Source organism: Schistocerca serialis, chromosome 3 (assembly GCF_023864345.2).
Source record: "Schistocerca serialis cubense isolate TAMUIC-IGC-003099 chromosome 3, iqSchSeri2.2, whole genome shotgun sequence".
Classification (NCBI taxonomy): Eukaryota; Metazoa; Arthropoda; class Insecta; order Orthoptera; family Acrididae; genus Schistocerca; species Schistocerca serialis.
In genome coordinates, this window is record NC_064640.1 from 845,190,381 (window position 1) to 845,213,269 (window position 22,889).

At 36.9% G+C, this 22,889-nt stretch overlaps 1 protein-coding gene across 1 annotated transcript in view; it reads right to left on the minus strand.

The window, feature by feature from the left end:
- LOC126471257 (unconventional myosin-Va-like) overlaps positions 1-22,889 on the minus strand; it is a 109,248-nt gene that overhangs the window by 35,238 nt on the left and 51,121 nt on the right. The window contains exon 8 of the mRNA XM_050099376.1: positions 1,996-2,253. Within this exon, the coding sequence (XP_049955333.1) occupies positions 1,996-2,253 (258 nt within the window). The remainder of the gene's footprint in view (positions 1-1,995; positions 2,254-22,889) is intronic.

A 22,889-nucleotide genomic window follows, 5' to 3' on the forward strand; every position in this document is an offset into this window, starting at 1 on the left:
TTCAGAAAGAAGGAAGTTGGGTCCCATGTGAGCTGAAACCAAGAGACGTTTAATGGTGTTTGTGGGTTTGTGAACAGTTGCTTTAAAGGCAAAAACAGAAGGGATTTCTGCATCATATTGTGACCAGGGACGAAAAATGGGTTCATTACGATAACCCTAAATGCAAAAAATCATGGGTATATCCTGGCCATGCTTCCACATTGATGGCCAAATTGAATATTCATGGCTCCTAGATAATGCTTTGCATTTGGTGGGACCAGCTTGGCATCGTGTACTATGAGGTGTTAAAACCAAGTGAAACAATCACAGATGCTTGCTATCAATTGCAATTAGGTGCATTTGAGCGGAGCATTAGAAGACAAACGGCCACAATACAGTGAGATGCACAATAAAATGATTTTGCAGCACGACAATGCTCAACCCCACGTTGCAAGAGAGGTCAAAACATTCGTGGAAACATTAAAATGGGAAGTCCTATCCAACCTGCTGTACTCTCCAGACATTGCTCCCTCTGACTATCACCTGTTTAGATCAATGGCACATGGCCTGGCTGACCAACACTTACAATCTCATGAAGACGCCACAAACTGGATCGATCCATGGATTGCTTCAAAAGATGAACAATTTTTTTGATGCAGGATTCATACACTGCCTGAAAGATGGGAGAAAGTAGTGGCCAGCAATGGAAAATACTTTGAATGAAACAAGTGTAACCATTTGTTTCATTAAAGCCTCAAATGTTGGGGAAAAATGGTGGAAGCAAAGTTGTACACCTTGTACAATAAAATCCAGTTCACTATGGAGATGGGAGGTTCTTCTGTAAATTATTTCAATACAGATCTACTGCTTCATACAATGAAACATCAGTCATGAAGTTAGTTTAATGTAAGTGTATCTGTCATGTTTTTAGAGTAGAAGGTATCCTATGCACCTGTACTGAGATACCTCACAATATTATCCCATATGACATCAAGGAATTATATACAATTCAAAGTAAAGTAGTCAAAGCATACCACAGGTGCTGACTGTAGATATTGGTATTATTATTGTAAAGCATGTTATCTACATTCACCATTTGCAGATGAAATGTACATGCCTTCCACAAGAGTTGCCACACTTGTCTTCAGTCCTAGAAGTCTGACGTACCACACTACACGATTAGGACATTATTGATGGCTGTAATAACACCAATCCAAAAGGAATTATTCAATAGAAATTACTTATAGTACATTTTTATTGTAACAGAGTTACACTCTTATATGTGACACATCAACAGATTTCCCTCTGATATGTTATTTGTGGGGCTACATTATGCGGTTCCAGATGACAGTCTATTCCTTATGTTATCTGCAAGTTACTTTGGAGTCATCTGCTACACTTGATGACAAGTCATTGTTGAGTAACAGGAAAAGAGGGTGTCCCAAGGCAAAACACTGTATAATACCCCAAGTAAGTGACCTAATCAGACCAAATTTAATTTTTAGTTACATAATAGTCTAAAACAACATTATTTTTCCCACAACATAATGAGATTAAAGGGACTGCATTGCTTTCCCTAAATCCTTATTGTTGTCGATTTGACAATACAAAAGTGATTCCATAAGCCAAAGCCTATGAACACTCCACGTTTCAGTAATGTTGTTCTTTGCAGGGAGGAGGAAAAAAAATAGACTACTGATAACACTACATGTACCTGTAGTCTCATGTCACGACACCACTGTTCAAGATGTGATAGATTATAACTTATCTGCATTCCTTTACTCCAATGACACAAATCCTTTCGGAGCAGTAGGTTATTCACTTAAATGGCACAGATGAAGTAGAATACCTGCAAAATTAAAACACACAACTTCACTTAAAATGGTAACATTGTCATGGGTATTTTCTTTTATTTCTGGTTTGCAATCTACTAGAGACTTCAGTATTTACAAAATACAGCAGTTCCCTTATAGTCTAGGATCATGTAACTTACTGTTAGAAAATTGGTCATCTCACCTGCCGAAATATCTGGACAGTAAGTTCTGGGTCAACACCATTGTTCCCCATAATTTTATAGATATAATTTAGTTCCTGCAAGAGTGCATCCAATGACTTCTGTACACCCAAAAATGGCTCAGAATCCCATGATGACAACACAGCTCTTCCTCTCTTTCCACTAGGTATCTGGCTTGTCAAGCCACTTATTTCTTCATGTTCAAGAATAGCTGGCACCACCAGTGGCTCTATCTTTTCTTGTATATGCCAAGCAAGACTCTGAATAATGGCATGTGAATGATAGACATTATTTTGGGGACAGTTATTATATACCTTGTAGATGAATTCATAAAACTGCTACTTTCATAGATGAAATGAGACCAAAACAATCTGTTAAGGAAAACTCAAAGTAGGACTAAAACATGTTCTTACTTCAATCTTTTAATGCAGATATTCAATCCTCTATATAGCCAACAGAAAAAAATCCCTACTTTATGTCCTCCATGCAATGATTTAAGAATTAATTAATTAATTAACAAAGGAAGCATATAATTGAGTCTGTAATGTTTCTCAGCACTTACATAAGAAAACCAAAGAGAATACAAAGACTATAAACCATGTCTCCAAAACTGAAGAAATTTACAAAATCCACAAAACTTTAAACAGACCTGATCAACATTGTTTCTTCACCTCTGTGCACCTCTGTTGCATCTCATACTATGGTGTGCAAATCATCTCGGGGTATTACATGCTACACCATTTGGACAGTAATCCCAGAATCAGTCTGCACTTTCTTATCATGTAGCCGTGTAGTAGTTACACACTATAAGGGTACAATATTCAGGAGGTGTGATCTATTTTGAGCTAGAACTTGGGTATTATTTTGAATATTTCATAAATACAATAAGAAAATCAAGTGCCTATCACCCTCATGAAAATTTTCAAGTTTTGCCGAATGAACCTAGCTCCAACTACTCAAAAATTTGACACTGAACTGTGCGGTCTGTGCATGGTTCTTGGTAGAGTCACATTTCCATGATAACACTGTATAAAATTAGCTTGTTTCTTCATTCTTTGAGTACAATATCTACGTCTTATTCAGTATTTAATCTGCATCAATAAGTTGTATTACAATTCAAAAGCTATCCTATGCAATGACACACTAAGAAGCTGAGGTTAAGGAGGAGACTAAATTTCAGTTCAGACTAATTCTCATGAGTCTTGCAAGGAGCATATGAAGGTTACACTTGAAATGTAATGAAATCACTTTCTAGGCATAGCCTCATGAGGTAATCAGTTAGGTGGGAATTGTTAGATAATACTCTCAGGTTACCTGATGAAGAATTATTGCACTATTAAACACAATGGGAGAACATTAGGTGGTATTTAAGAAAGATTCTCAGAAAGTTAAGATAGATCTGGATTTTGCACATGAAAAATTTAGACAGACACAAAATATTTAACAGAAATCTATTCTATGGCTTGGGCATGCATAAAATACAGAGCATAAATTTTAATAAGTCACACATAGAGTGAGTAGGGAGAAATTTCAACACATAAATTGCCATGTTTACATTCCAAGTTACAAATATTGCTCAATGTTATGACCACCTGCATCCATGATAGCCTGGATACCATCTCAATTGTTTGCAGCACTTTTTGAACAGAGGACAATGGAATGTTCAGCAGTTGTGGCACAGCTTGAAGATCGTTACTGTGTCCAGCTTTCTCAGCCATGGCAACAGTACATTCTTCAGCAACATGTGACAACTGGCCACCGACCTTTTTCAGGAGTAATTCCCAAATTGTCAGTTAGTTCTGACTTCTGAATCATATTCTTCAACACTGGTGTAGAAAGAGGACCTCTTCATATTTCTTTAATGCATGAGACTTGTGAAGAGCAGCAACACTAGTGCTGCTGTTTTGATAAAAATAGTTCTATGAGTAAAGCTCTGCTCACATGCCCAGACCCTTATTGACTGTCTGTAGCTGTAATGCACATTGATACTTATGTTTCAGCACTTTGTCTCTGTACTAGTATTCCTACTAATGGCAAGTCATGATACTACCACTACTGACAATGCAAATTCTGCAGCACACAGTCTGAACACTGTGAAGTTGGGTACCCATATGGTAAATGGTTTTCCACCTACACCTGCTCAAATAGCGAAGTTCAATAACAATGCTGTCCCTCCCCCTCCCTCTCCCTCTCCCATTTCCTGCCTCCTCCCTGGATTGAATTCAGGTGTTCTAGAAAGTCATTCAAGTTCTCACTGCCATGAAGACAAATAACAGAACTATCATCTACGTATCTGAAAAAACGTGCTAGTTTCAGCTGCAGACTCCAAGGTGTGTTCCTCGAAATCTTCCATATACAAATTGGTAATGATGGGTGACAATGGGCTTCCCATTACAACTCCATCTGTCTGCTCACAGTACTGGTCATTGAATAAAAAGTAAGTGGGTGTCAACACAGTGCTTACTTTCTGCAGTTTTGCATTGAAAATGGCAAGGTATGTTCCTGTAGAAGTATCTGCAGTTGTTAACGATGCCACCCAGCTGGATTCTCTTAAGCTATTTGAACACTGTATACGCCAGAAGAAACTAAATCTCACATTGTTAATTTCCTCCCAATAGAACTAATCACTGCTTGTGGAGGTTGGATAAATTCTGCAGCAGTACAGTAAGATTGCAATGTGCAGTGTCGTTTTTACTGCAGTGTTGTGATCAAAATATTGTTCCAACATTTGCCAAAGTAGTGCATCATATTAATTCTCCTGCCACTAGTCTTATCAAGCAATGCACTAGCCTAGATATTGTTTATGAGAGGATCCATTACACTCACTGACAGCTGGATTTTGTTTCCAAGGAATTTTTTCAGCTTCATTTAACGCCTGCTTCAAAATTTCAACTTTTTCTTGGGATTGGTGGATGATGCTTCATGGCACTGGGAATTTCATTCTGTAACTGCCTGGCATTGGGCAAAGTTTGAATGTTTCTGTGACTTGGAATCTATACTGTATCTCAACATTCTGTGATATGTCTCATGGAGAAAGCTTTTTGATGAAGCAGCTTTATCGGTGCTCCAAAGCATTTGCCAGTGGTTGATTCTATAAGTTCTTTTGTAGACACTGTTTTTAAACTACCTCCTGATGTTGCAGAATATACTAGGAGGAAGGCATATTGTGTGTTGACTGGGGGACGTACACCCAAGAGTAATATCACAGCAGCTGAGAGGACTGCTTTATGTTCACTTAGAGTTGACCCATCAAAGGATGCAGTATTTACTGTCTGATTCCACATATTGCAGGATCGGTTCTGACCCAACAAAAAGTGTTGAGAGAAAGACTAACAACCTCCTGGAGAAATTTCCTTATGGCAGGAGAATATCAAGAGCCTCAATTCTTATTGTGCTATTCTCTCTAGGGTACTTGGCCTCCCTAAGGTCCACAGGGAAGAGGCTCCTGTTCATAAGATTGTGATTAAGACTGTTGCTCTGACATTGTGTAGAAAAACACTGTTAATCTGTTGAGTCATATAGTAGGTCAATGTAAGCACCACGTTAAGAACTCAGCAGATTTTGTAGATCAGTTAGAGTGAATGCATTTGAATGACATATTCTTGTAAGTTTTGATGTGGTCTCTCTCTCTCTCTCTTCACTCATGTACCTCTGTCCGATTCATTACAGTTGATTGAAGTTAGGATTGGTGCTGAATTAATGAACCCATTTCAACATGTGTTAACTCGCTTCCTTTTTATTCAATGAGCAGTACTATGAGCAGACAGATGGAGTTATCACTTATCATTGCCAGCTTGTTTATGGAAGATTTTGAAGAACTTACCTTTGAGTCTACGGCTTTGAAAACTGCATGTTTTTTTTTTTTTCAGATATGTAGAAGATTCTTTTGTTGTTTGGCCTAATGGCAGCGAGAATTTGAATGACTTTCTAGAACACCTGAATTCAACCCACCTCAATATTCACTTCACAACAGTGGTGGAAAAGGATGGCTGTCTTCCATTCTTTGATGTGGTGGTTAGGAGGAAGGTGGATTGTACGTTGGGACATGCCAATTATAGGAAGCCTACTTACACTAACTTGTATCTGCAGGCTAATAGTTTTCACCATACAGCTTAACATAAAAGGGTACTTCAAACCTTGATTCACAGGGCCCATGTCATCCTTGGCCCTGAGAGTTTGTCAGCAGAGTTAGTCCATCTTGAAGTCACCTTTTGTCAGAATGGTTATAGTGAAAGACAGATAAGACATATGTTGCACTCTTGACCAACTATGCACTGTGTGAGCCATGATAATACTGAGGTGGTACCAAATTCTACGGCTTTTTGGCCTTACACAGGAAGCATTTTAAACAGGATTGGTCATATTCTGTGGAAATACAATGTGATGTGTGTGTTTTAATAACCATTTAAAATTGGGGTCCTTTTAGGTAACATAAAGGATGATCTTGGTTCATGTAAGGTGGTTGTCTACTGTATTCCTTGCAGCTGTTTCATGTCATATATTGGTCAGACTATCAGGACTATGAAAGGCCAATGTTCTGAGCATAAATGGCATGCACACTTACAACAGCCAAGTTAATCTGCCACTGCAGGACATCGTCTTGACACCAATCATTCTTTGGAATATAACAGAGATTCCTATATGCACTTCAAGCTATTGGGATAGTGTTCCTACGAAAGGTATTGAAATTGAGAGATATATATATAGATAGATAGAGAGAGAGAGAAAGAGAGAGAGAGAGAGAGAGAGAGAGAGAGAGAGAGAGAGAGAGAGAGAGAGAGTGTTGAGTTGGGTTGTTTGGGGGAAGAGACCAAGCAGCGAGGTCATCGGTCTCATCAGATTAGGAAAGGATGGGGAAGGAAGTCGGCCGTGCCATTTCAAAGGAACCATCCCGGCATTTGCCTGGAGTGATTTTAGGGAAATCACGGAAAGCCTAAATCAGGATGGCCGGACGTGGGATTGAACCGTCGTCCTCCCGAATGTGAGTCCAGTGTCCCAATGTTATTCAATCTGTATATTGAGCAAGCAGTAAAGGAAACAAAAGAAAAATTCAGAGTAGGTGTTAAAATCCATGGAGAAGAAATAAATACTTTGAGGTTCACCAATGACATTGTAATTCTGTCAGAGACAGCAAAGGACTTGGAAGAGCTGTTGAACGGAATGGACAGTGTCTTGAAACAAGGATATAAGATGAACATCAACAAAAGCAAAACGAGGATAATGGAATGTAGTCAAATTAAATCAGGTGATGTTGAGGGAATTAGATTAGGAAATGAGACACTTAAAGTAGTAAAGGAGTTTTGCTATTTGGGGAGCAAAATAACTGATGATGGTCGAAGTAGAGAGGATATAAAATGTAGACTGGCAATGGCAAGGAAAGAGTTTCTGAAGAAGAGAAATTTGTTGACATCGAGTATAGATTTAAGTGTCAGGAAGTCGTTTCTGAAAGTATTTGTATGGAGTGTAGCCATGTATGGAAGTGAAACATGGACGATAAATAGTTTGGACAAGAAGAGAATAGAAGCTTTCGAAATGTGGTGCTACAAAAGAATGCTGAAGATTATATGGGTAGATCACATAACTAATGATGAGGTATTGAATAGAATTGGGGAGAAGAGGAGTTTGTGGCACAACTTGACAAGAAGAAGGGACCGATTGGTAGGACATGTTCTGAGGCATCAAAGGATCACAAATTTAGCATTGGCGGGCACTTTGGAGGGTAAAAATCGTAGAGGGAGACCAAGAGATGAATACACTAAGCAGATTCAGAAGGATGTAGGTTGCAGTAAGTACTGGGAGATGAAGAAGCTTGCACAGGATAGGGTAGCATGGAGAGCTGCATCAAACCAGTCTCAGGACTGAAGACCACAACAACAACAACAACAACAACAACATGTCTTTTTCCACATTCAGATTAAAAAAAGAAAGAAATGTATTAGAGACAATATGGATGTCACGTCAAACCTTATTCTTTTTTAAATTTACAACTTTTTAAGCAAATATCCAGCAAAGTTTAACTTCTTGAACTGATGAAATACCAGGACCACAGAAATAAAAGGCCTCAAATGGCACATCTGATATCTGAAGGCAATGATTTGTTATCGAACCCACTTCAAACAAAATTCCCAATTGAACTACATGACAGAAACTGTCAATTTCATACAGAGCAACACAGCAAAATCATGTCCACTGCTCATAATAGTTATTCACTACTAAATTTTGCAATGATACATCAAATGAGATGTTATTAGTACCAGCTTCTCTCAAAAGTGGAGAAGTTTTCAGTATGACAGTTCTTATTTAATATACAAGTGAACCTTCCAAATTTCAATCTAAAATACTGTTACACCAAACTTCTTGTTTGCCTATAGTAACTGTTCAGAATGGGAATTGCAATTAAAAATCATGGCAGATGTGGAAAGCCATTAAGTAACATTGCTTTTAGTGGCATAAATACCTGAGTGTCACTGACATTCATTAAAAATAATTATTGTATGGGAACTGAATGTGATGAATGAAGGTGGTGCACATTGTAATGTGCAATAAGCCATTTGGACCATGTATATTCTCAAATTTACAATCTCATCCATTTTTCAATCTTATTTGAAATGTTTTAAACTCCGACAGTACAATATGTCGTGCTAACACAATTAACCCCTGTGATTAAAAAAATTGAATTTCATAAAAATTACTGTACCACAAAAAAAAAAAAAGTTTTGTTCATGTGAATACATATATTATCATAATTGTTCTATTGTGCTGCTGAGTGAATTTCATTTTCTGTAAATTATTCTTGATTTAATGTTCTATGTTTTGTTCTTAGCATGCCTAAATATTTACTGATGTACTATGGAATGATGTGAAGTGGGTGCCAGTTGGTTGTATGTTGTCTGTCGGGAAGGAAGGAAGGAAGGAAGGAAGGATGGAAGGAAGGAAGGAAGGGAGGAAGGAAGGAAAAATGTAAAGTTGTCTGGAGTTTCAGACAAATGGAATGTATTTCGCTGAGTGAACATTGTAGTTGACGTCAGCAAGGCATATAGGACTATTAAAATTGAAAACTACATATGAATCAGTTTGTAGTCTATGTGATTTCAAGGAGAACCTGGCTTCCACACAGAAGAAATTCAAGCAAAGGACTGAAGGAGATCCTTTTTTTTTTTTTAAAAAAAAGAGGAAACAGAAGAGTATTTTTTCTTTAAGACTACCACCAGATCTGCCCAACAGTATTTCTACTCAATGAACAATTATTACAATTAACAGTCATCCAATGTGCATAACAAAGGAGGTCGTTAAAGTGGTGCCCTTGTGGCCAGGATACTTATACTTTTGGATTTTTGACAGTGTTTATGTTTCAGGTGATGAAAAAGCATATAATTGTGTTGCAAAGTGTAATGATTTTAAACCAAATATTGTTTGACATAGTACATGTTGAGAAGTTTTGGAATGACACAACACTATGGACATACATGGTTTTAAAAGGTTGAAACATTATTATGAAAGTTGACACCACCTACCCAATCCAGGACAATAATAAGCTAAGTACCAATTAAAAAATTTATTTTTGTACTTTCTCAGTGCAATGTTGTGTGGACATTCTAACTGGCATTTTTTCTAGCACTGATAATTTATGAACAAATTTACAACAAATGGATCATGATCAGAACAATGAAATAAATATGCTGAAGCTACCAGCTTCAACTAATGACTTTAAAAAGGACATAGCCAATAAAGGCATGTTTCAGGATGCATTAGGCAATAGTTGACCAAAACAGTTAAATGAAATCCATGCAGAATCGAAATTTTTAGACAGTAGTGTGTTATATTTGAGTCCAGACCATGAGAAACAAGTACAGTTGCACATAAGTGAAACAATGCCGAGTGAAAAACCGAAACAGTTAAATTTACAAGACATGTTTACTGCATTAATGTCATCAATTAAACAAAGAGTGAAAAACTGTCATTGATAGAGAAAAATAGTGAAAAAACTGTCATTGGTAGAGAAAAATAGTGAAAAAACTGTCATTGGTAGAGAAAAATAGTGATAAAACTGTCACTGGTAGAGAAAATAGTGAAAAAACAGTCATTGACAGAGAAAAATAGTGAAAAACTTGAAAGTCAATAGTCTCAGAATGTAATGTCATTAGAGCAGAGCTTAATGCACAAATTTCAGATATTAAAAAAGACTTAGTTGGTGTTTTTTCTCAAGTGAAAGCTACAGATGAACATGTGAAAAAAGTAGAGGGGAAGTTAGAGGCTTCAGAATCCAAAATTCAATCATTAGAGACAAAACCATAGGAAGTAGACAAGGGTCTCAGATCTGAGATAGGTGCTTTTGAAGTTAGATGTAAAGATGCTGTTGGAGACACTAGTAAACAAGCTGTAAACTTTATAAATATGAAAAATGAAAAAATAGACAGTGTTGCCTCAGAAATAGATTAAAAAAGTTCAGAAAATATCTGAGATAACAGACTCAAATGTGTTAGACTTACATAGTGATGTCACTATTATTAAAAAACAAGATGGGCTTATCTAAAAAAATTCTGCAATGTAGGACACCCAAGCTTTCCTACTATGCCACTAAAATGTTTCCTCGGTGACAAGCATTTTCATCCATTTGATTTTATATGACATTGCCATGATAGTTTTCTCCCTGGTATGAGTGATGAATTAAAAATTAAGTTTATTAAAAGATCATTAGAAGGGGAAGGGCTGTCATAGGCCACCCAACTTGACTGTAACAATTTATCCATAGATGAATTCAAAAAGTGTTTCTTGAAAAAGTTTTGGTCTGACACTGAACAGGCACAGATAAAGAGTGAGTTTTTAAATGGTCCGATGTACAGGGAGCAGAATGAGGATATGAAAGAGTTTTGCGAAGACCAGATCATGAAACATTCTCACTTAGACCAACCTTTTCATGAATTAACTCACATAGGTGCACTTAAGAGAAGGCTACCAGAAATAATTGAAATGGGGTTACTCTATGGGCCAGATGATTCTGTAGACCAGTCCTGAAATATGTAGAAACATTGGACAGGGTGTGTAATAGGTTTGGCCACCACAGTACAGATTCCAGGAGGCTTAACTGGAGTAATCACAATAATAACAGAAATTCAAATAATAATGTCAGTTTTAACCAAGGACATAACAACAACACCCTGGCAAGGAATGACAGGAATCCAAATAATATTAGAAATTATCAGGATGTAGCATCAAACCATGGGGACCAACAGTTTTATGAGAATAGAAATTCTGGGAACAGAAATGGCGATGGGAATTTTGAAAATAGTGGTGGAAAATGGACAAATAGTAACTAGTCCCCCACACATGTGAGAGATAATGATAGTAGAGGTGATAGATTAAACTGGAACTCTTTCGGTTGGTGGAAACATTGGTGAACAGTCATTTTTGACAGTAAACAGTAACATAAAACCTATACAACACTGATTATGTAAAATTCAGAGAGTTAACAACTATTTGATTATTTTATGAGTACAAAAGTAATCAGAAGGATGTTTTTCTGTTTATAGTGAAAAAAGTTTTTTGATTATAGCAAAAAGGTAAGGTAATGGAATTTTACAAAATGTACAAGTGTATCAAATTATTTTGAGTACCCTGAGTAACCAGTAAACATGAAAGTGTAAAAGGTTGTATAATGGCAGGAGTAATGAGATAAGTACACTGCATGTACACAATTTTTTGGGAATATTGAGGAAGTATAGGTTATATATAGGTATTAGTAGAAGAATACACCTGAGCTATTTAGCGTCACGTACTAGCTTGTAAAGGGTTTGTATAATGTAATAAGTGAAAGTACAGTTGCCTAGTGAAGTGTATTTGAAAGTAATGAAGTGATTGTAGGGAGTGTTACCTTTCTGACCCTTAACCCTTATGTGGTCACGTGGCTTTTTGTAACATTAATAGTCGCGTAGGGTGTTGCTAACACCCAAAATAATAGTGGCTATAATGACACAGTTGTGCAGCATATCACTGATATGAATATGTTTACTTCACAAATGGCTATTTAGAATGTTATCTCCCAGTATATTAGCGTTTTATTTAATATTACTTTAGTATTAAACTGAGTTATTTGAAACATATGCAGTAATTCCCATTTTCTTACAATATTTTGTTTAATTATTTATTTCTGTTATTCTTCATACTGTATTACAGGTGTAAGACATTATACTTATAATTAAAAATTTGTTCAGTCAATTCATACAAACATTTTACGAAATCAGTCACTATCACTGGCTGCAAGGGGTGCGTTATCATAGCACTTTTCCCACACATTTCTCATGTGCTTTACACACATAACTTTCAAACATCGAGCACAGTGCAATTTAACTTCTATATCTTTACCCTGAGGACAAACTGTGCAGCACCTGGGCTTAAGTATCCTTTGTTCAGAAGGTGGTGCATTGTTGCTGTCTTCAATTCCTGCCATTTTTGTGGCTTTCTGTCTAACTTGTTTAGGCAGGGAGTGAGTGGCTGCTCTCTTGCACACTATGGGATTTACTAATGACCTGTCATCACGTAAAAACATTCTTCGGGAAATCCTCTCATTGTTATTATTTGCATATATGATGAAGGCGTTATTGTAAGCAATGTCAATCATTCAAAAAAATAGGGCAAGTGACCAGCGTCTAGTTTTTCTTGAGGTTGAATAAGTAGCGCACATTTCATCTATTGTGTCCACACCTGATTTGGTATTATTGTACATCGTTATAATTTCTTGTTTCTTTTCCTCTGCAGTATTAGTGTCAATGGCACAGTCATGATGCAAAGATGAGAGAAGAATAATGTTTTTGCTCTTCTTTGGCACATATGAAACTATGGTGATATCCTTTCTGAATCCAAAAAGGCTGCTTCTAAGTTCATGACCTCTCGAGCAAACAAAGTCTGGTGGGATCTCCCTCTTATTCTTTCTATAAGTTCCTACTATTGTATGTTTCTTTTTCAGGAGCTCTTCAGTCAGTGGTATGGAACAAAACCAGTTGTCTAGTGTCACATTGCATCCTGTACCTCCGATAGGCTGTACAAGTCTACTTACTATCTCCTTAGGCGAGTTTGACAGTGCATAGGGACCCTCTGGCTGTTTACCCAACATAGATTTCCATCCCCGAAGTATACCATGTTCTAGCGTCACATAAGGTGAAAATTTTCACACTACATTTTGCAGGCTTGCTTGGTATATATGGTCGGAAACTGCATTTGCCTCTAAATGCAACCAGTTGTTCATCCACTGTTGTATATTCAGACAGTATAATTACTGACACAGATTGACATGAGTAATTCAAATACTTCTCTGAATGCAGCTAGGTGATAGAATTTCATTCAATTGTTATTTGCTCTCTCGAGCCATTTAACTGTAGCATACCTCTTCATTATTTAACTCACATTTCCAGAAAGTAGTGTAAAGTTTAAGTTGTTGTTTCAGAAAATTCATGCTGTTGTTTCTCTTTACATACAGTTGCGTATAGGCCAAATTTGTGGAATCATATTTTCGTGTTTACCTGTAATTTAATTGACTTATTCTTAATCAACTATTACGTTTATCATGAGTGAAAAGTGCTTGACTTGCCATAGAATCTTAGATCGGTGCTTTGGTGTGACAGGTGCTGTAGTTTTTTCCATGTGGGCGACTGTAGTGGTGTGGGAGTGGGGGAAGTAAATGATACTCATCAGTGGTTTCATAGGATATGTAGTAGAGGTAGGAAGATACTAGAACAGGAGGGGAAAATTGGCACCCTTCAGGCTGAGTTAGATGAGGCCAGGGGAGATCTTGACACGTTAAGGAGGGAGAAGGGCAAAAAGAGGCGAGAAGTGGCAACAGGAGGAACAGGCCTAGAACTTTGTCTGACAGCTTCGTGGTGAATGTGGAAAATAGATTTGACCTGTTGCTTTGGTTAGAAGCTGGTGAGCCTCAAGCAGTTGCAGGTGTAGACAGGGCACAACAAACTTTCAGCAGCAAATTGAAAAGTAGGAATGTAGGGAAATCGGTAAAGAGAAAGAAAGTGTTGGTGTTAGGTAGTTCCCATGGAAGAGGTGTTGGCCAAGTTTTGCAGGATGAACTAGGATGAGAATACCAGGTCACCAATTTTTTTAAATCTAGTGCTGGTCTGGAGCAGGTGACAGAGGATTTAGGATCACTTTGCAAAGATTTCACTATGGAAGACACCGTGGTTACAGTGTGTGGGCCAGGTAAGATATTGAAAGAGTTCCTGGGAACAGTACATAGTGTGACCTGGAAAAGATTGCATCAGCATCGAACCATGCTAGTGTTGAGTTTGTATATGCTCTTGGGCACCATGACCAACCCAATTTGAACCCTTCTGTCAGTAGAGTTAATTTGGAGTTGGAATGGCTGCTTATGTCAGGTACAGGGTCACACATTGCTGTGGTTCCTGTTGGTTCTCTCAATATGTGGGATTATACTAAGCATGACCTTCACCTCAACAGAAAAGGGAAGGATAAACTGGCTGAGTAAATAGCAGGACAGTTAAAGGGGGGAGGGACTGTCATGAGTGATAAAATACCAGTGGTTATAGTGTTCAGGGAAGACTCTTTTTAGGGTAGGGAGGACAGAAAGAAACCAAGTTTTAAGAGCGGTTAGGATTGAGACAAACCTTCAGTTTGAGAAATAAACCAAAAAACATAATTCTAGCTTGTTACATCAGCATAAACAGCTGCTGGTTAAGAATTTTAACAATCAGCAGAATTATATTACAAAACCAATAGTCAGTGGCCTCTCAGAGCATGGCATGCAGTTCCTTCTGTTAAATGTTAATACTGAACAGGATATAAAATATGTTAAATCTGAACTCAAGAGGGTAATCAAAAAGGCAAAAATTGATTATTTTAGGACACTCGTTAGAGACATTCACTGGAGTGATGTTTACAGTGCTCATGACATGAATGAAAAATATAACACTTTTGCTAATAAAGTGCTTACCTTATTTGAACACACTTTTTCCCTAAAACTAGCCAAGGTTAGAGCACAGTCTACAAAGAAGTCATGGATTACTCAAGGAATAGAGGTGTCTTGTAAAACAAAAAGAAAACTGTATCTGTCAATCCAAAACAGTTCTGATGATGATGCTATAGCACATTACAAGAGATACTGCAAAATATTAAAGACTGTAATACGGACATCAAAGCAAATATATTACATGGAAAAGATAGTCATATCAGATAACAAAATAAAGACAACATGGGATATAGTGAAGTGGGAAACTGGTAGAACCAGATATGAAGCGGGGCAAATAGCATTAAGAGTAAATAATACATTGGTGACAGATGTGTATAATGTTGCAGAACTTCTTAACAAACATTTTATAACTGTTACTGAAAAGAGGGGGATGCCAGGTTCTGTAGATGCTGCCGTGAGATACCTTAGACCAGACATTTCAAGTAACTTCCATAATATGAATCTGACCCTCACTGCCCCAACAGAAGTAATGTCCATTTTGGCCCACCCCATTAGCTGTGCGGTCTAACGCACTGCTAGTCACTGCCAGTCCCTGGCACGAATCTGCCTGATGGATTAGTGTCGAAGTCCGGTATGCCGGCCAGTCTATGGATGGTTTTTAAGGCAGTTTTCCATCTGCCTCAGCGAATGCAGGCTGGTTCCCCTTATTCTGCCTCAGTTACGCTATGTCAGCGATTGCTGTGCAAAAATTTTCTCCACGTATGTGTACACCATATTTAGTCTACCACAAAAACATAAAACATTGGGGCTACACTCTGGTGTGAAGCGTTACTGGGGAAGAGGGTCCACTGGGGGCCGAACCGTACAATAACTCTGGGTTTGGTGTGGGGCGGTAGTGGGGTGAGTGGACTGCTGTAGCCTGTTGTTGGGTTGTAAACCACTGAGGGCTATGGCATGGATAAAGCCTCTCCATCATTTCTAGGTTCCCAGTTCCACACAATACAATACGATACAACGTCCATCATAAAATCCTTAAAATCAAAAACATCTGGTAAGTATGATGAAATATCAACACAGTTAATTAAAGGATGTGATTCTGAGTTAAGTAACATATTAAGCTATCTGTGTAACCAGTCATTTATCAGTGGAATCTTATCACAAATAACATACTGTCATAGTTGCAGTTCAGATTTCTAAAGGGTTCTGATATTGAGAAGGCTATCTACACTTACAGTGAAAATGTACTTAATTCACTAGATAAAAAAATTGCAAGTAACTGGTATATTTTGTGATCTGTCAGAGGCATTTGACTGTGTAAATCACAATATCCTTTTAAGTAAATTACAGTATTATGGTGTAACAGGAAATGCTGCAAAATGGTTCAAATCTAATATCTCTGGCAGGAAACAAGGGGTGTTATTAAGAAAGAAACATGTATTGAGCTATTAGGCATCAGCCAACTGGGAACTAATTACATGTGGGGTCCCACAAGGTTCCATCTTAGGGTCCTTACTTTTTCTTGTGTATATCAATGGCCATTCATCAGTAACATTACCAGATGCCAAGTTCATTTTGTTTGCCGATGATACAAACATTGAAATAAATAGCAAATCAAGTGTAGTCTTAGAAAGACTGGCTAATAAAATATTTGTGGACATTAATCACTGGTTCCTAGCCAATTCTTTGTCACTAAACTTTGAAAAAACACACTAAATGCAGTTCAGAACTTGTAAGGAGTGTCCCACGAGTATACGCCTAACAGATGACGACAAGCAGATAGAAGAAGTGGACAGTGTTAAATTCTTAGGATTACAACTTGATAATAAATTCAACTGGGAGGAGCACACCTCAGAACTGCAGAAGTGTCTAAGCAAATCTCTATTTTCAATGCGAATTCTGTCAGACATAGGAGATATAAAAATGAAAAACCTGGCATACTATGACTACTTTCACTCCATCATGTCATATGGGATTATTTTTTGGTGTAATTCATCAAGCCAAGCTAAAGCAACGTGCAATAAGAGTTATGTGTGGTATGAACTCAAGAACATCCTGTAGAGGCCTTTTAAGGGAACTAGGGATACTAACTACTGCTTCCCAATATATTTATTCACTAATGAAATTTGTCATTAAAAATATATCACTTTTTCAAAAAAAAAACAGCACAGTTAATGGAATCAATACTATAAATAAGAATAAACTTCACAAGGATTTGACGTCACTTACTCTTGTAAAAAAAGGTGTGCCTTATTCAGGAACACACATTTCCAATAACTTGCCAACAGCCATAAAAAACATAACAACCAATGAAATGCAGTTTAAGAGAAGCCTAAAGGATTTATTGGTGGCCAACTCCTCCTACTCCATTGATGAATTTCTCAGTAGAACCAACAGAGTTTTGTGTGTGTTACAATCAAACTTCTGCACCATTTCAGTGCAGTAATGTGTTCATTGTAAATAAGTACTGTAGTAGTTATATGTTTATTACCTTATAAATAAAATAAACATTTTTTAAAAAATTTTAAATTTATTTTATTTATTTATTTATTTATTTATTGTTCCGTGGGACCACATTTAGGAGAAGTCTCCATGGTCATGGAACGAGTCAATACATGAAATTATAACACGATTGTAGAAACAGATAAAATGAAATATAAGAAACATATTCAGGCGACAAGTCGTTAGTTTAAATAAAGAAAATCAAGAATGTAACACTAGAATTTGCTTAATTTTTTTTTATCTCATCCAGGAGCTCCTCGACAGAATAGAAGGAGTGAGCCATGAGGAAACTCTTCAGTTTAGACTTAAAAGTGTTTGGGCTACTGCTAAGATTTTTGAGTTCTTGTGGTAGCTTATTGAAAATGGATGCAGCAGAATACTGCACTCCTTTCTGCACAAGAGTCAAGGAAGTGCATTCCACATGCAGATTTGATTTCTGCCTAATATTAACTGAGTGAAAGCTGCTAACTCTTGGGAATAAGCTAATATTGCTAACAACAAACGACATTAAAGAAAATACATACTGTGAGGGCAATGTCAAAATTCCCAGACTATTGAAAAGGGGTCGCGACAAGAGGTTTTCGAACTTACACCATACATAGCTCGAACAGCCCGTTTTTGAGCCAAAAATACCCTTTTTGAATAAGAAGAATTACCCCAAAAAATAATACCATATGACGTAAGCGTATGAAAATATGCGAAGTATACTACTTTTCGTGTTGAAATGTCACTTATTTCAGATACTGTTCTAATGGTAAATAAAGCGGCATTTAGTTTCTGAACAAGATCCTGAACATGGGCTTTCCACAACAGCTTACTATCTATCCGTACGCCTAGGAACTTGAACTGTTCCGTCTCGCTTATAACATGCCCATTCTGTCTGATTAAAATGTCAGTTCTTGTTGAATTGTGGGTTAGAAACTGTAAAAACTGAGTCTTACTGTGATTTAGCATCAAATTATTTTCCACAAGCCACGAACTTATATCATGAACTACATTATTTGATAATGTTTCAATATTACACACAAGATCCTTCACTACCAAGGTGGTGTCATCAGCAAACAGAAATATTTTTGAATCACCTGTAATACTAGAAGGCATATCATTTACATAAATAAGGAACAGCAGTGGCCCCAGCACCGACCCTTGGGGAACGCCCCATTTAACAGTGGCCCATTGGGACTGAACATCATTACCACTCTCAATATTGCGGAGGATTACCTTCTGCTTTCTGTTCTTAAAGTAGGAGGCGAACCAATTGTAAGCTACTCCCCTTACTCCATAATGTTCCAACTTCTGCAGTAATATTTTGTGGTCAACACAGTCAAAAGCCTTCGTTAAATCAAAGAAAACACCTAACGTTCGCAACCTTTTATTTAATCCGTCCAAAACCTCACAGAGAAAAGAGACTATAGCATTTTCAGTTGTTAAGCCATTTCTAAAACCAAACTGTACATTTGACAGCAAATTATGTGAATTTAAATGCTGCAGTAACCTTGTATATACAACCCTCTCGATAACTTTAGCAAACACCGATGGCATAGAAATAGGTCTATAATTGTCAACATTATCCCTGTCTCCCTTTTTATAAAGTGGCTTCACTACCGAGTACTTTAATCGGTCAGGAAACCGACCACTCCTAAAGGAAAAGTTACAGATATGGCTAAGTACTGAGCTAACATACGTGGAACAATACTTCAGTACTCTGCTAGATACCCCGTCATATCCATGAGAGTTCTTGGTCTTTAGTGATTTAATTATTAACTCAATCTCCCTCTTGTCAGTATCATGGAGGAGCATTTCAGGTAACAGTCTCGGAACACTTTTTTCTAAGAGCGCTATATGATTCCCTGTTGGGACTAGGTTTCTATTTAGTTCACCTGCTATATTCAGAAAGTTATTATTAAGTACTGTACATATATGCGACTTATCAGTAACACGGACATCCCCACTACGCACTGATTCTATATTCTCGACCTGTCTCTGCAGACCAGCCACTTCCTTTACGACTGACCATATGGTTTTAATTTTATCCTGAGACTTAGCTATTCTATCTGCATACCACATACTTTTTGCCTTCCTAATAACTTTTTTAAGCACCTTACAATACTGTTTGTAAAGGGCTGCTGCATTTAGATTTTGACTGTTTCTAACGTTTTGATATAATTGCCACTTTGTTCTACAAGATATTCTTATCCCTTTAGTCAGCCACCCAGGCTGCCTGTTTGTACTAGTACCCTGTTTTGAACGTTCTAACGGAAAGCAACTTTCAAAGAGCACGAGAAAAGTCTTGAGGAAAGCATTATATTTATCGTCTACTGTATCAGCACTATAAACATCTTGCCACTCTTGTTCCTTGATAAGGTTTACAAAAGTCTGTATAGCAACTGGATCAGCTTTCCTAAAAAGTTGGTAACTATATTTAACATGTGTTGCAGCACAAAAATCTTTTAGACTTAAAATTTGTGCATCATGATCTGAAAGGCCATTCACCTTTTTGCTAACAGAATGCCCTTCTAATAATGACGAATGAACAAAAATATTGTCTATTGTTGTTCTACTGTTCCCTTGCACTCTCGTTGGAAAGAATACGGTTTGCATAAGATTATATGAATTAAGGAGGTCTACCAGCATCCTTTTCCTTGCACAGTCACTTATACAATTAATATTGAAGTCACCACATACAACTAACTTTTTGTATTTCCTATAAAGTGAACCAAGAACCTCCTCTAGCTTTAGCAAAAATGTTGTGAAATCGGAGTCTGGGGATTAATGTGACCTTAGTAGATGAGTGCTGTAAAATGATCCTTTTATATGGTGTTCATTAAAAAAATGACAATCATTCCACTTGGGACCTTTGGAAGGTACATTAGCTTATGGGTTTTAGTTGTAAATACTGTATTTGTCATGTATTATTGTTTGTCTGACATGTTCTACATCCTGGAGGACCTCCTCATTACGAATCAAAAGGAATGACAGTAAATCTAATCTAATGTCTTCTACTACATGACGTTATTTTGTGAAGTTTATCTATTGTGCAGGATGAAGCAGGTGATTTTTGTAGGTGATTATTAGCATCATTATTATTATTATTATTCTTTCTTTTCTCAGACGATATGTCTGGTCAAAAATGGAAAGTGACGCAGACCTTGGTCAAGCATCACTTCCTTTTAACTGTACAGTATATGTTACATTGCATTTAGGAACTTTCAGGTAACTGAACATGTATCAATAATTACAGATTTCTGTAGTTGTATATATAAGTTTGGATGTAGCTGTATTACGTTGATGTACTGGTGGATATTGTGTGGTATGACTCCTGTAGTTGACAGTATAATTGGTATAATGTCACCTTTATCCTGATGCCACATGTCCTTGACTTCCTCAGCCAGTTGGATGTATTTTTCAATTTTTTCTCCTGTTTTCTTCTGTATATTTGTTGTATTGGGTATGGATATTTCGATTAGTTGTGTTGATTTCTTCTTTTTATTGGTGAGTATGATGTCAGGTTTGTTATGTGGTGTTGTTTTATCTGTTATAATGGTTCTGTTCCAGTATAATTTGTATTCATCATTCTCCAGTACATTTTGTGGAGCATACTTGTAAGTGGGAACATATTGTTTTATTAGTTTATGTTTTATGGAAAGTTGTTGATGTATTATTTTTGCTACATTGTCATGTGTTCTGGTGTATTCTGTATTTGCTAGTATTGTACATCCGCTTGTGATGTGATCTACTGTCTCTGTTTGTTGTTTCCAAAGTCTGCATTTATCTGTTGTGGTGTTGGGATCTTTAATAATATGCTTGCTGTAATATCTGGTGTTTATTGTTTGATCCTGTATTGCAGTCATGAATCCTTCCATCTCACTGTATATATTGCCTTTTGTTAGCCATGTGTTGGATGCGTCTTGATCGATGTGTGGCTGTGTTAGATGATACAGATCACAAAGTACCAGATACCCAGAATTAAAATTTTTAACAGAACAATGACTAGCTGATCAGATCCGTGTACTAATCAAAAGTAACAGGATACCCCAGTCAGAATCAGAAAACATCAAACAACAAGTACAACAAATACTGGATCAAAATAATATGCAATCAGAAGAAGAATAAAATACAGTAATGGACTCAAACAGCCCAGAGCAAACAAAAAAAGAACACCACGCATCAATTAAACAATCAGAGGAAAACGAAATCTTAAGACAGCCACCAGAACAAGTACAAATACAACACGAAGTGACACACATGTTAGATATAGAAGAAAAATTTCAGCTGACATATACAGAATACAAAGACACAAACACAGACATTAGACCATTGTTGCATAGACCACCAAATAACCCACAATTCGAAACAACAATAACAACTATCAACACAATCATACACAACAAAATAATTGAAAATACAACTAATGGTTTATATAGGAGCACTCACTACACTAAATATACACACTAGGCAGAGATCAGAACCAACCAACACACAGAAGAAACCCATAAAACCAGCATGGCAACACAGGCTACAGATCAGAATAGAAAAACTGAGAAAAGACATCGGACAGCTAACACAATTTATAAGAAATGAAATATCAGACAAAAATCAAAAATGGTTAGGTAAAATCACACAACAAGAAGTGATAGAGCAATTAAATGAAAAGAAGCAGAAATTACAAGCATTGGCCAAACATCTTAGAAGATACAAAAAAAGTAAAAATAGAAGGAAACAAAACCAAACATTCAACACAAACCAAAAAAAATTTACACTACAATAGATAACACACACATTAAAATAGACAATCCACCAAACATAACAGACATGGAACACTTCTGGAGCAACATTTGGTCAAACCCGGTACAACATAACAGGCATGCACAGTGGATACAAGCAGAAACAGATACGTACAAGATGATACCACAAATGCCTGAAGTGATAATTTTGCAACATGAAGTCACCCAAGCAATTAATTCTACTCACAATTGGAAAGCCCCTGGAAAAGATAAAATAGCAAATTTCTGGCTAAAGAAATTCACCTCAACACATTCACATCTAACTAAATTATTTAACAGTTACATTGCAGACCCATACACATTCCCTGATACACTTACACATGGAATAACTTATCTGAAACCTAAAGATCAAGCAGACACAGCAAACCCAGCTAAATATCGCCCCATAACATGCCTACCAACAATATACAAAATATTAACTTCAGTCATTACACAGAAATTAATGACACATACAACACAGAACAAAATTATAAATGAAGAACAAAAAGGCTGTTGCAAAGGAGCACGAGGATGTAAAGAGCAATTGATAATAGATGCAGAGGTGACATATCAAGCTAAAACTAAACAAAGGTCGCTACACTATGCATACATTGATTACCAAAAAGCTTTTGATAGTGTACCCCATTAATGGTTACTACAAATATTGGAAATATACAAAGTAGATCTTAAATTGATACGGTTC